This window comes from Podarcis cretensis (genome assembly GCF_951804945.1).
Source record: "Podarcis cretensis genome assembly, chromosome: 4".
NCBI lineage: Eukaryota > Metazoa > Chordata > Lepidosauria > Squamata > Lacertidae > Podarcis > Podarcis cretensis.
Window position 1 is genome coordinate 66,248,762 of NC_137173.1, and position 13,974 is coordinate 66,262,735.

The 13,974-nt window shown below is 40.4% G+C and overlaps 1 protein-coding gene and 1 long non-coding RNA gene across 7 annotated transcripts in view; one reads left to right on the forward strand and one right to left on the reverse strand.

Annotated features, from left to right (window-relative positions):
- The window catches only part of LOC307214001, a 257,787-nt gene that overhangs the window by 70,340 nt on the left and 173,473 nt on the right, over positions 1–13,974 (reverse strand). The window lies entirely within an intron of this gene.
- BCLAF3 (BCLAF1 and THRAP3 family member 3) overlaps positions 1–13,974 on the forward strand; it is a 29,317-nt gene that overhangs the window by 6,939 nt on the left and 8,404 nt on the right. For 5 of the 6 annotated variants that reach the window (XM_079972240.1, XM_079972238.1, XM_079972236.1 and 2 more), the window contains 7 exons: positions 2,770–2,837; positions 3,435–4,010; positions 4,358–5,011; positions 7,663–7,841; positions 9,124–9,232; positions 10,237–10,300; positions 10,924–11,042. In XM_079972240.1, coding sequence (XP_079828366.1) covers positions 2,797–2,837; positions 3,435–4,010; positions 4,358–5,011; positions 7,663–7,841; positions 9,124–9,232; positions 10,237–10,300; positions 10,924–11,042 — 1,742 coding nt within the window. In that variant the 5' untranslated portion in view covers positions 2,770–2,796. The remainder of the gene's footprint in view (positions 1–2,769; positions 2,838–3,434; positions 4,011–4,357; positions 5,012–7,662; positions 7,842–9,123; positions 9,233–10,236; positions 10,301–10,923; positions 11,043–13,974) is intronic. The other variant, XM_079972241.1, reaches the window with a different exon arrangement.

Genomic DNA, 13,974 nt, shown 5'->3' on the forward strand with positions numbered 1-13,974 from the left:
AAATTATGCTAGTACTCTTTATCCTGAAGCAAGATCCTATGCATGATGTCAGTCTTTCCCACGCTACCAATGTGATTGCATTGCTGTTTGGATGACAAGTCCTTTTTCTTGGCTGTGATTTCTGTCACACATATCCAACTTTGGGATTGGTAGGGCTGTGATTTTTATGGTATTTTTCTTGGCTTTGTGTAGTCATTTGGGACATGGATAGGACTGTTATTCTATTCGTAAGTGAGCACTGTGTAGAAACAGTTCTGATATTAGAACATATTTCATGTTGCTGTTCCATTAACGAGTGAAAAACTGAATGTGTAAGACAGTAGGCAAGAGAAGACGTTCATTTTACAGTACTCTGTGCAAAAGGTGAGGGTAAATGGACCCCTGACCGTTAGGTCCAGTCGCAGATGACTCTGGGGCTGTGGTACTCATCTCGCTTTACTGGCCGAGGGCGCTGGCGTACAGCTTCCGGGTCATGTGGCCAGCATGACTAAGCCACTTCTGGTGAACCAGAGCAGCGCACAGAAACGCTGTTTACCTTCCTGCCGGAGTGGTACCTATTTATCTACTTGCACTTAGACGTGCTTTTGAACTGCTAGGTTGGCAGGAGCAGGGACTGAGCAACGGGAGCTCACCCCGTCACGGGGATTCAAACCGCTGGCCTTCTGATTGGCAAGTCCTAGGCTCTGTTGTTTAACCCACAGCGCCACCCGGGTCCCAGCAAAAGGTAGGACTCTGTTAAAACAGAGAAAGAAAGGGCTATGTTTGTAAATACGGTGCATGGGAAAAGGACCTGTTTGGTTGGTTCACCCCACAACATATGAATATTATCTTCTAAGTGGTAGCAGGGTTGGTATGTTGAAGAAAACAACAACAAAGACTCTTATGATTCCTTAATGAGAGCAGATTTGTTGTAATGCATCTGGTGAAGTAGACTGGCTTGTGTTACTATATTCATTGGCCTTTAATAAATTATTTGAAATATTTTTGTTGAATAGACAGAGAATTGTTATACTGTAGTTTGATAATAACATTAAAACAGTGCCTGGCTGAAAAATCCTTGCCTATTTGAAAAGGTTTAAATGGCACATACTTTACTTCCATCATTTTTTTCACATGTGGAGAAAGCGACTCTGCAGCCACTGAAGATGCCATGCCTCTCAGGTTTTTACTGAACAGTTTTTGCTGTGCAGATTTCACGTATGGATGGCACCACCAGTCTGACCATAGAAGTACTATGGAGTATTGTAAAAGAGGTCACAAAAGTGGGCAGTCTTGTGTAGCAATCTCAGATTGCAGTATACTTGGATGCCTCTATGTTAGTTGCTACCACTTCCCTGAATGTAGTTGTTCAGGTAGCAGACATAATAAGCAAACACCACACCCCTATGTACAGAGACAATGTCTTGGTCTCAGTTGGGATTCAGAAATAGAATTTAACAAACTATGAGTAATCCTGACATAAATATATTACATACTCTGCTGCTAATTTTTTATTGTCCAGGGAGCCTTTGAACTTGGGCTTTTAAAATTGTCTTATACAGTGCTACCTCGGGTTACATACGCTTCAGGTTATAGACTCCGCTAACCCAGAAATAGTGCTTCAGGTTAAGAACTTTGCTTCAGAATGAGAACAGAAATCGTGCAGCGGCAGCGGGAGGCCCCATTAACTAAAGTGGTGCTTCAGGTTAAGAACAGTTTCAGGTTAAGTACGGACCTCCGGAATGAATTAAGTACATAACCCAAGGTACCACTGTACATGCCTTATACAAGCTGCTTATGAATGTAAAGATTATCTCAAATGCTTCCACTTTTTATAAGCAGGTGTTCTGAAAACCTGGGATTCCCACACTGGTTTACTAGCTTCTTAACAGAGCTAGTTTATACCAATTAAATTCCCACTAATCCAACTTATCCAGAAGTGCCATAGCTGAAGCTTCTGAGCAGTATTTGAGTCGTGGGCTCATTTTTGTCCACGGGGTAAAAGGCACATTCGGCTCCGCCCCTCCCTCTTTCCTTTATCTGCACATGATTTCAAGACTGGAAGATGGAGTTTCCGCTGGCAGGATGACTTTCTGTTTATAGATTTATGTTGTAGCCTCCCCAGCGGCTGAAATATTTGCTGCGGCCCTCTAAAAAAAGCTCAACCACCTTGACCCCCCCCCCCCAATGGGTAGACCACTTCCACTTTTATATTCTGTGAAGAGATCACAATCTCTTGGGAGTTGGACATCCCTGATATAGATGAAGTGGATTAGGCTCATCTCCCATTGTTTTTGTATATGATGTTCTTTGGTGATCCCTACAGCCCCTACATCTCACACGCTGTTCTAAAACATCTAAAACATCCTCCAAAAAATCCTCCTACAAAACAGATTTTATTTGTGTGGTGTAGAAGGGGATTGTAGATGTGAAGGAGAACTGAGATGGCCAGGATTCCTGTTCCTGTTCTGATCCAATAAAAGGTTCTGTTGGATCAAAGAGCCTTTCATCAGCAGGAAGGCACCAGTTGGATGCAGTCTATCAGTACTAACTTGCAGAAATGAAGTCAGCAAATTGCTACTACTTTGCTTTAAAGTAAAGGAATAACTTATACAAATGTTCTGTTTCGTTTTTCATTTCCACAATGTGGCTGTTCATTTAAACATAAAAAAAAAATGCCTAAACGAAAGTATTCTGATATTGTGTAAACATTTTAAAATTGTTATCTATTTTAATTGTAACAGATCCCAATTATTAATAAGTAGTCATTTGTTTATATTTTCTTTATAGATTCAATAAATTAATTGATAGGAAAAGATGGTTAGATCACGATCAAGATCACCAAGATGGAAACGAAGGTAAATGTCCATATTTTTCTATGGATCATAAAGGTTTCACTTAACTTACTAGAAGAGAGCCTTAAATGATGTTGTCAGAAGGGACTTTTTCAGGGTTTGACTGAGGCTGAGTCCTAATAATGTAGAACAGTAAATATGTTCAGGACTCCACATGTGAAAGAGATTCTGATAATAGAAATGCAAGTTTAGTGTTTTCTCCTTTCTTCACATTAGTGTTCTAATACCTATTTGAATGGAGTTGGAATGGCTGCATATAAGGAGAGGCTTACTAAGTGTGATTCATTAGATCAGAGCAAGCTTTGTGTGCACAACTCCTGAGAGATTCCTGTTTGTATAATGGAGAAGATCTGCTTACAGGAACCTGTTCTTTGTGTTTATTGTCCTTTTAAGTATCAGGACATGCATTTTAATTGACTTTAAAATGGGAAAGACTGCAAGTCGCAACTGCAAAGCCCTCGTGCTAGTTAAAATGCACTACTCAGGGTAATTTCAGCCAGAGACTTTTGGACACAGTTTGTGATATAGCCTAAGATTCACAAAAAGAAGCTGTATTACAGTAGTTAAAATGGAATTGTGTTTTTGTGTGTTTATATGTAGGTCTTTATCGCCTGCCTTCAGGAGTCAGGAACACAACAGACAAAGGCACAATCCTAGCAATTATGACTGTGAATACAAAGGTTTCCGGAAAGATGCAAAGAAGCCTATGCCGTGGAGAGTGGAAGATGGGAAATATGGACAAGCCAGTACTAGATATGCACCACATGAAACGAACCACCACCGACTTTATGAATGTAGGTCATATTCACCAACTCTGAAAAGAATCCCTTCGGAAGATATGTATAGTCACAAACCTTGTAGGACACATTCACCAGAAAGGAATGCTGATATCGGAAGATGCCACTTTCCTTCCAGATATCCAGAAATGTCTCGCAAAGAACACAACCATTCTTTTTATCCGTCCAAAACACGTGACAGAGAGATGCATGAAGACCCCCGAGCTGCTGCTGGAAATACAAAAGGGATGAAGACTTTCCATGAGCCATTAGGAACTAACTTTGAAAGGAAGTGGAATGAAAATGACTTGAGGCACCACCAGTTACAAGAAGACAAGTATACTCAATCACCTCGAAGATGTTCTAGTGAATTTATGCCAAGGAGCTCTTTGCAGAAGAGGTAGAGAAATTGACCAGTTTTAATGGTTTTTTTAAATGGTGTAAAGCCTCAAGTGAAAGTCGATTGTCCTTATAGTTGAAGATTCTACCCTGAAAACCATTTTTTTTGCTAACAGAATAAAACATAGTTTAATTGTGGGCTGCTGGTGGTAGAGCAGTATTGTATCTTTTAAGTTAATCCTGTTGGTGGCTAGCATATAAAAGGATCATAATTTCCCCTCTCTTTAGTGGCTTGAGGGATCATGGGGTGACACATTCTACATAAAGCCTGTGTTTTCCAGCATTCTGCATACGTAAGTTCTCATTTTCTTCCTTACTGCAAGTATAAACTACTTTATGTCAACACAGGTATCCTGAAGATCGTGATAACAGAGAATATGGGCACACGTCTAAAAGGGCTAAAGAATTGGAGAGGTATGATGATAGAGAAGTAGCAAGTAATTCCAAGTGGAAGCAAGATCATTCTTCACTCAACCAAGAAAAGGGAGAGCAAAGAAACCCTGGTCTTCAAACCCATCGGCCTGTTGTAAAGGAGTATGGTGATAGCTGTCAAACAAAGATTACATATGACTATAGTCATAAACGTCATAGACATCCAGATGGAGGGAAATATATATCTGATGAAAGAGCAGAGAAATATACGAAGGTGGAAGAGAAGAAATATAATTCTCCTAAAGAAGCTTGGAATAGCAAATATTCAAATTACTATAACAGTGAAAGAGTCAGGCACACAGAAGACCCTCATACAGAAGCATCAGTTAAATATATTTCGGGAAAAGGCTGCAATTCATGTGTTAAATCTCACAAAAGTGATGCTGATCTTTTACCCTTTGATCAAAAAGAGAAGGAAAGACTCAGGAAAGAAATGGATTTTAGGGGAAGGAGAGACCAGCATGACACTCATCACAAAATTTCAGATGTAAAAGTGTCTGATGTCCACCACACAAGAAAGGAAAAACTCACAGTCAAAGTGGATATGAAGAAAACCATAAATAAATACAGGTATTGCCTTTTGGATTTTTAAAAACAACATCCATGTTTATGAATGTATTAAAGATGTCAAGTTGCTTGATCATTCTAGTATGGTAGCATTGAGCTCAATTAACAGAACATAAGTGGCTGTGTACCATGTGTGCTTTCGTGTGGTTGTGTGTGTATGTTGTATACATGTGTGTATAGATATATATGATATAAAACAGCAGTCCAGTGTAGGTCAAGGAAGAGAGTGGAACTTGAGACCAAGGAAAACTAACTTAAGAGTGTTTGGGCAGTCTAAAGAAGAGTAGGGGTGTCCTGAAGTGCAGCTACTGCTTTCCAAAAGCAAAAAATGTAATTTGGCTTCTGACCAGTTCTGTACTAGGCCTCTCTACAGTGGTACCTTGGTTCTCAAACTTAATCTGTTGTGGGAGTCTGTTCAACTCCCGAAACCGTTCAAAAACCAAGGCATGGCTTCCAATTGACTACAGGAGCTTTCTGCACTCAAGCGGAAGTTGCATCAGACCTTCGGCTTCTGAAGAACGTTCGCAAGCCGGAACACTTATTTCTGGGTTTGTGGCGTTCAGGAGCCGATTTATTCAACAACTAAGCCGTTCGAGAACCAAGGTACCACTGTATTCAGAAAACTGAAGGGAGTGGCACAGTCCAGCTGAGCAGCATAACATCTGTCCCCTTTGAGAGTCGGGTTGCAGTTCCATATGGATAAGTGAAGTTTGAGGTCCCCTGCCTGTACTGAAAAATTGTAGCATCTCATGGGGTAGTCATGTTAGCGGATAGAGATTTAGATAAGGGCAGTGTTCAAATTCTGTTTAAGTTGGCCTTGAGAAAGCCAGTAGCAGCCAAAACAAAAATGATATGTTATCTACTTTTGTAAATTTTTCTTACTTCTTTACAAATGTTTTTCATTTCAAGTCCCTAAGGTCTTTATTTGGAAAGTTTTAGATACCTACTTATTCATCTCATGGTGCATTTTGTTAATAAGCATGCACTTATTGTTCAGTTTAAAATGTACGTGGTACGTTGGAATTCAAATAATTTTACGTGGTCTTCTGCAAGCCCTCCAAAACATTGTTTGTGGACCCCCCCCCCTGAGAAACTGCTCCAGAAGATTAGCAAAAGTGGGTTCTGCCCTGGTACACTCTGAGGCTAAGATAAAGGGCAGCTTCTCCCACAATTTCTGCCTTCATTCATCCCTCTCTTGCATGGTGCATCTCAAGTAGGTAGCAGAATGGGATAGGGAAATTGACACAGTTCTTATGCACCCAATTGCTCTAGGTATCTGCATAGGCATTTTTGGATCCTGACCTACAAGCAGTGTGGTAAGAATTTTCTTCTACACCACCTTGTTCTCACCCAGGCGAGGGACCACCTTTAAATAAAACATGGAACCAAGGAAGAAAATCAAGTCCGGCACCCAGTTAGGGACCCAGAGTTCATTAGGTAGTATTGTAGTAGGTCAGAGCCCAACTTAATGTGGTTGTTCTAGCCGAACCGCCACTTAAGAAGAAGGTTTGCCCAGTGGAAAATCAGAACATAGCTTATATAGTAACTCAAACACAGCACACAAAGAGTCAGAAAACATCAAAGCATTCCTAAACATACTTCTGCATACGTAAGGTTACAAGTAAAACATGCATGGCTCCATACTAGTAACTTCATGCCCACAACTACCTTGGGGTGTCCCTAAGTGCCCAGGCCATTTGGGTCTCAAATGTCCTACTTTATCACTGTTTCCTTAGCAACCAGGCCTTGGACAGGGCTGTTGACATTCCTGTCCCTGTCTTGCTTCCCTTCATCCCCGAGCCATCTCAGGAAGCTTCAAAGATATGTTTGGATTCACTCCCCAGTCCTAACTAGAACAACATCTTTAATGACCATTTGTGCCACCTTCAGGGTTAGATAGGGTTTATTGCTTATGGCCTAGAGATTATGCTGTAGATTTGTCAAAGGGGAGAAAGAAGGGCTTTTCTGCGGGAGGATCCTAAAAGCTCCACGCAGGGACACCAGAACACCAGAGAATGCGAATGCAGTGTAGCCATTTGAAATACCATGGAATTCCATGCATCCAAGGCAAGGATATAAGGGAAACACCTTCTTCCTTGGATAGGCTACTCACCAGAGCAGGAAGACGATTACAAACTGAAGATGGGAGAGAATCTTATATGTACCATGTTCAAAAGAGGAGATAAGGCTTCTTCCTAAGATACTGATTTCTAATAGTGCTGAGCCAAATGTTTGGGGTCACCATTTTTAGCACAAAACGGTTTTCAGAGAATCCAGAATGATTATTTAAAATTTGGCCCAGTGATGTCACTATTAACAGCAGAATAAGAAAGTAAACAAAAATGGCATTTAAGCAAAAGCTGTCTCCAGCATTTCTGTCCAGACTTAATTTTTGAGTTGGATGTTATAGGTTGAAGTGACTCTTTGTGTTTGCTTTAAAACTTGTGTGTATATTGGTTGTGAAAAAGGGTAAGTACTTGAAGTGTTCCTAATATAAAAGTAATATGTATTACATTATTAAAATCACAAACCTTTCCTTCATTTGTGGAATACTTAGTTTTACTTTCCTTTGAAATAACCTTTTAAAATGTATTGTTACTGTTATGTTAAATATTTGAGGGAATATTTTCTAAACGTGTCTAAATTTATTCCAGGAGTGCGTCTAGTCATATCATGGAGAGGCAGACATCATGTGATCTAGTAGCTGTGGGTAGAAAAACTGAAAAATTCCATCCAGTGTTTGAGCATATAAAATCTGTGACGCAGAAGGTAGAACAAAACCCATCAAAAGAATTTGCTCAGGAAATCATCACAATTATCCATCAAGTTAAAGGTGGTTACAGAGTGTTAGACATGCACATTATCTGTGGTGTAGTCTGCATCTTTGTGTTATCAAATTATTATGAATTTCATTAATCCAAGTAGCTCAGGATGTGTGAAACATCATATAGACTTCACGGAGTTGTGCAAGAATAATCCCTATTTAATGGCGGTGCAATATTTTGCAGATTTCAGAGCAAGAAATTAGTAGTTTACCATTGTAAATCCAGGAAATACTGCTTTCTACTCCTTAAATTAGAAATCTCATGTAGGACCTGTAACAAATTGTGTGCAGTGTGGAGTGCTCCTATTCAGAATACTCAGTTGAATTCTGCTACATAGTTTTCCATCCCCCTCCAATGGACAGTCACCATTCTGTGGCATGCTCAGTTTTCATTGGGTTTTTTGGGAGCAGGGAGTTCCCCACAAGGGTTTTCTCCCTGAACCTGCAAACACCTCGCTCCTGTATATGAATGGTGTGATTTTGGCTACATAAGAGACTAGGAGAATTGTGATCACTATTAGTATATATGATTATTAGATTTATCATAAGATTGGCGCTCTGAGCTCTCACAATCTTTGTAAGAAGAAAGGAGAGACGTATTAGTGCTTTTTGGACTGTGAAACAGAGTCCTAGAAAACATTGAGCAATAATAAGAGGCAGTCTCCCTTTCTATGTCATAACTCACATGTAAGGTCAGTTTTAAATTAAAAAGACTGAACAAAAATATAGTTGCATTTAACAAGTTAAGGTCTCTTCAAGTCATATGAGGTTACCTAAACAGAAGTACACTTGAATTCAGGAGAAAATGAAATTATGTACACATATTCTAGATCTTTTGCCTTGTTGCCCATTTTGAACTTTTTATTAAAAGTAAGTATTGCTTTTATCTTTTGCATTTTGAGGTGTAAGTAATGTTGTTCACATCTTTAGAGGGGCATGTCTTTAGGACCTCAGAGAGTTATTGAGGGGCTGCTGAAGGCTAAATCTGTGGGTGGGATTCACCTAACGAGCTAATCCGTGAAAGCCCTGCTCAAGGATTTTTGTTTGTGCAATTAAGCTTCCCCCTCTCTTGCACAGATAGAGCCATTGGAAGAGAGTAACACGGAATTCCACTTATTATCATTAGAGATAATGTAGAGAGAGAGATATGGCTTTAGAGATACAAAGCCATGAGGACATAAATAACTTCATAGCTTCATTGTCTCCAGCGTGTTAGTTTCAGCACCACTTTTAATGCTGAAATTGCAATGAACAGGATTAACTTATTTTTCCCTATTTATCCTCTTCACAGCAGATTACTTTAAATCTCCTGATCTAACGTTACATGAGCGTTTCTCAAAAATAGAAGATAAGCCATTGGCAAATGAAGTTAAAAGACATTCAAATCCAGAAATTCACAGGTAAAATAAACGTACATTGGTCCAGTAAAAATCTTGTTCAGTAGTTGACAGATCATTTCTTTGCTACCTGGCATGCCTCTCACCATGGTTCAAAGTTCGTTTCCATATCCTGGCTTGTTTGGAAGCTATTAACCATAGCTTCGTGTTCAGATGTAATGAGAACTGTGCTTAGCCACAGCTTGCTTGCGCAAAGGGAGCAAAGAAGTGGGAGCAAAGGGACTGCATGTGCATGCATGAAGTTCATTCATATCTTCACTTTCTATGCTAAGATTTGATCATCAGAGTGCAGTTGTGGAAACTTAGCACACAGAGTACAGCATACATAGGCCTGACCTATATTTGCTTTTTGTTGGTTAATGACTTTCGTTTATGCCTCCGGGGTTTCAACCCTAATAAACATAAATTACATGACTAGGAATGTATACCGAACATGGTGGTAAAACACAGCATTATCTTGAATATGAATGTGACCAAGCAGACATGTCTTTCCCATGTGCATCAATTCCTGGCCTCTGATTTTTGGACCCTCTCCCGTTACTCCCATAGTCCATGTCAATATTTCCCAATCTGGTGCCTTACCACCAGCTCCACCAGCACCAGTAAAACGTCTAGTAGCTCAATGGTTGTAAAGATGCATTATGCAAGTATTTTTGTACTGTCACCCATACTTGTGTTGCTCACCAACCACACCTACCCCCTGCCAAACTTCCTTTGCTAACCTCCCACCCCTTCCTTTCACACGTCACCCAATCATCTCACAGCTCCTTCAACCTCATGGGCCACCCACTTGCCCCCTGTGCCACCCTCCTCACTTGTTTGGTTGACCGGCTTAGCTCGCTTTCTCTGCCTGCTGTTACCATCCTACAACATGCCACATAAACTGCAGCATGACTTTTTTCTTACACAATATTATATAGTAAGATAATTCAGTTCCTATTGAAGTTAACTTTCTTGCTTCCATTTGACCCTCTTACTGATGCTGAATGATATGCTCATTACACCAGGAGAATCGATATGTCTTTGGCAGAACTTCAGAAAAAAAGAGCTGTTCCATGCAAGTCTGAGCAGGTATGTGTATTTTATTTTGGAATGTAAGGAAAGTGTATTTTCAGTGACAATATTGTAATTCTATAATATCTTCATATTTTAAAGTGGTATAGACTAACTTAAATAATTTGTACCGGAGGGATATATATATTTAATTTACTTATATTTATATCCCATCCTTCCTTCAAAGATACCAAGCAAGGGTTTGTGATTCCCCACACACACATAGGTGCTCCCCCACCCACCCAAACAACCCTGTGAAGTATGTTTTGTTGAGAGTGAGTGCCTGGCTCAACGTCAAGTGAGCTTAATGGCTGAATAAAAATTTGGACCTGGGTCTTCAAAGCCCTAAATCAGTGGGGACCAGTGTGATGCCCTCCAGATGTTAATGGAAACAACTCCCATCATTGCTGCCTGGGTCTGATGCATATTGAGTTCCAGCACCATCTGCAGGGCACCCTGCTCTAAACCACTATGCCGCATTAGAATCTTACGTCAACATAATCTGTGACACTGATCTCTAAAATTTGAAGCTCTTTGTTTTGTTGGTTTATTTCTTCTAATACTAATCTTGTTCATAAGAGAAAATGAAGAAAAATAAAAGTGAACTATATCATTCTATAAGCCATTTATTGTTTCTTTAGAGCGTGATGAGAGTTCTAGAAGATCCAAATGATCTAAGATATGACATTGAGAGAAGAAGAAAAGAAAGATTGCGGAATGAAGATGAGAAGAATTTTTATATCGATGGTGCATCACATAGGTAATTGTGTTCAAATAAATGGTTGCACTTTTAAGTTCTGTTGCATTATATGAACTTTAAAACATATTTCATTTTAGAGTATTTCCCCCCCCCCCTTTCCCCTCATCATTTTCAATGTAGCACTCAAAGACACTTCTGAAATCCTATGTTTTTAATTTTCTATAATGTATTTAAAGGATAAATTAAAGTTAGTTTTGCTTTTGGCAATAATATTTATGTCCTCCTTTCTCTGACGCAGTATATTGTATATGTTAGTCCCAATAATAATAGAGATGAGGATGAGAAGTCAAACTAGTTTAGATGCTAAACTGTCACCATGCTATGTTAGGCTGTGTGAGAGTAATGATGGACATAGGGTGTAGAAAAGTCTATTCCATTTATTCCTTCCTTTCATCTCTTGCTTGAGCTCAAGTAGGACTATACAGAAGGTTTTTGCTTTCTAGCCGCACAGCCCATTAGAGATGTCTCTTGCCTTTGGTGGTATGGTTAAACTTTGAGTCAGAAGTCCAAGGGTGGAGCTCTCATTATGTTTGCTTCGATTTGTCTGGCTGTCAAAGCCAGATGATGCCCACTCTGCCTGTAATCCCATTCTGCCAAGCAGCATCTTCTGGATCTCATCTCCCTCCGAACTAGTCACAGTTTTCCATGAGCATTTTCTCTCCCCATTCATGTATTCTGGAGAACAGCTGTTACTCTTTGGTCATCTCTACCACATGGGAATTACAACAAGAAGACTGATGATGTGCATGATGCATAGAGACAGGAGCGAGACACTGACTCTTATTGTCTGCCTTCAACATCCTTTTCATCAGTTTACCAAAAAAATATGAATCATGCTATTTTGCAGTACCTAAAAGATAATGTAGCTAATTGGCTTTATGGAGTGAAGTCCTAATTACATTGCTAACTGTGTATATATAGGGATGCTGGTATTGAATATGGTAATTGCAAGTGTGTAGTCTCTTCTATGACGAATAATTCAATATTCTGGGATGCTTTAGTTTTTAAAAAAAGTTTTGTAACCCATAGTGATTTGAGGAGAATTTTGAAAATGTATGGCTGATTTTTCTGAGAGTTTGTGATGCTTGAGGTCGAATGAGCAAGTGGACCTGGTATGCATGTAACTATCTTGTCTGTCTTTAGATTCCCTGTACCCATTCCCTTGGCCCCATCCTGTTGCTATTATTTCTTGGTTTCTTTCTCTGCAAACGTTCTGTCTGTGCTCTTCGCCTTTCCCTCATCCTTATAAATTTTCAAATGGTTAAAACGCTGGATTTTGGAAGTCTTATTTAATTACCGTATTTTTCGCCCCATAGGACGCACCGGCCCATAGGACGCACCAAGTTTTTTTGGGGGAAAACAAAGAAAAAAAAATTTATTTCCCCCCCAGGCGCTTGTGGGGCTGGCAGCGGGGAGAAGCGCTCTTCTCCCTGCCGCCCGCCTGCAGACCAGGTCCGGGGACAGCGGGAGGATGCGCTGCGCCTCCCTGCTGTCCCCGGAGCTTGTGGGGCTGGCGGCCGGGAGAAGCACGCGTCTCCCCGCCGTCAGCCTCCAAACCACATCGGGAGACAGCGGGATGGCGGCGTTCCGCCTCCCCGCTGTCCCCCGACCTTGTGGGACTGGCGCTGCGGCTCTCCTGAAGCCTGGAGAGCGAGAGGGGTCGGTGCGCACAGACCCCTCTCACTCTCCAGGCTTCAGCGAAAGCCTGCATTCGCCCCATAGGACGCACACGCATTTCCCCTTAATTTTTGGAGGGGAAAAAGTGCATCCTATAGGGCGAAAAATACGGTAAGTTGTTTAATGAAAAATCTGATCAGTGAAATTTGGTTTAGATGGTATAGGATTTTAAAATTTCACAGTCCACATAGCCGTGACCAACTGCGACAGCAGTGCAAAGCAATATATCGTGTCTTCAGTCACAGTGTTTGCAAAGTGCTGTCTGGCAAAGCTGTTCTGGGTGATGTATGGCCTGGTGAACTCTGGATGTCTCTGCTGGAAGATGAGTCATTCTTGGCTCTCTATACTGAATTTGTCACCTATTTTGTAGACCATATTACTCAATATTTAAACAAAGTTAGATCTTCTAACTGAATATGGAGTGTGAATTCACAGTGTCAGGAATTTAGCCTGGCTTTATTCGTTGAGATAATTTTAAGTCATTGTTACATCCAGTGAGCATATAGTGCTCAGGGGTACGTGACTGACTCAGAATAGTTCTGGCCCACAAAGGCCTCTTGGAAGAAGCAGAATTCTTTTATCAACTCCAACCATTTGCCACTTTGTCTGCAATGCTTCTCTGCACTTGGATACTCTCTCCTTTTTAAACCACTAGTTTTTCTGGCTTTCAGCTTGCATATGTTACTGAGAATCTAATGCTCCTATTTTATCATCTCTGCCTAGCATAATTGGAATAATTGTATCCTGTTGACCCTCTTGCATCTTCCATTCCTTTAAAACCTCTAGAGAAGATTACTGTAATGTAAGTGGCTGCCCACAGAGACGGCTGGGATGCTTCAGCAAGCATAAAAGTAGTGGCCCATTTTCTGACCAGATGAATTGTCAAGATCCCAGTTCCTTCTACCTGTTTTCCATTGTGCTCTCTTTTGATCTACTGAGAATGCCCTGTGGAAATTGATATCCATGTGGTACATCCACTCTATGAAAGGATTCTCAGTGGCTACCTCACTATTTAAGTGTCCTTCCTCACAACATTTCCAAATAGGAGGAACATCAGTAAGTGCTTTAAAACCTTACAGAAACTGGCTTTCAGTTGCCAGCATTATTTTGGTGGGTACTATGGTTTACATTTGATATTTTCTAGAAATATCTTTTTGTTTGTTCAGTATCTGGCCAATTGTGTTTACAGATTTAAGACATATCACGTAAATATTTGGTAATTTCCCAATTTTATGCATTTGAAGCAAAATACAGC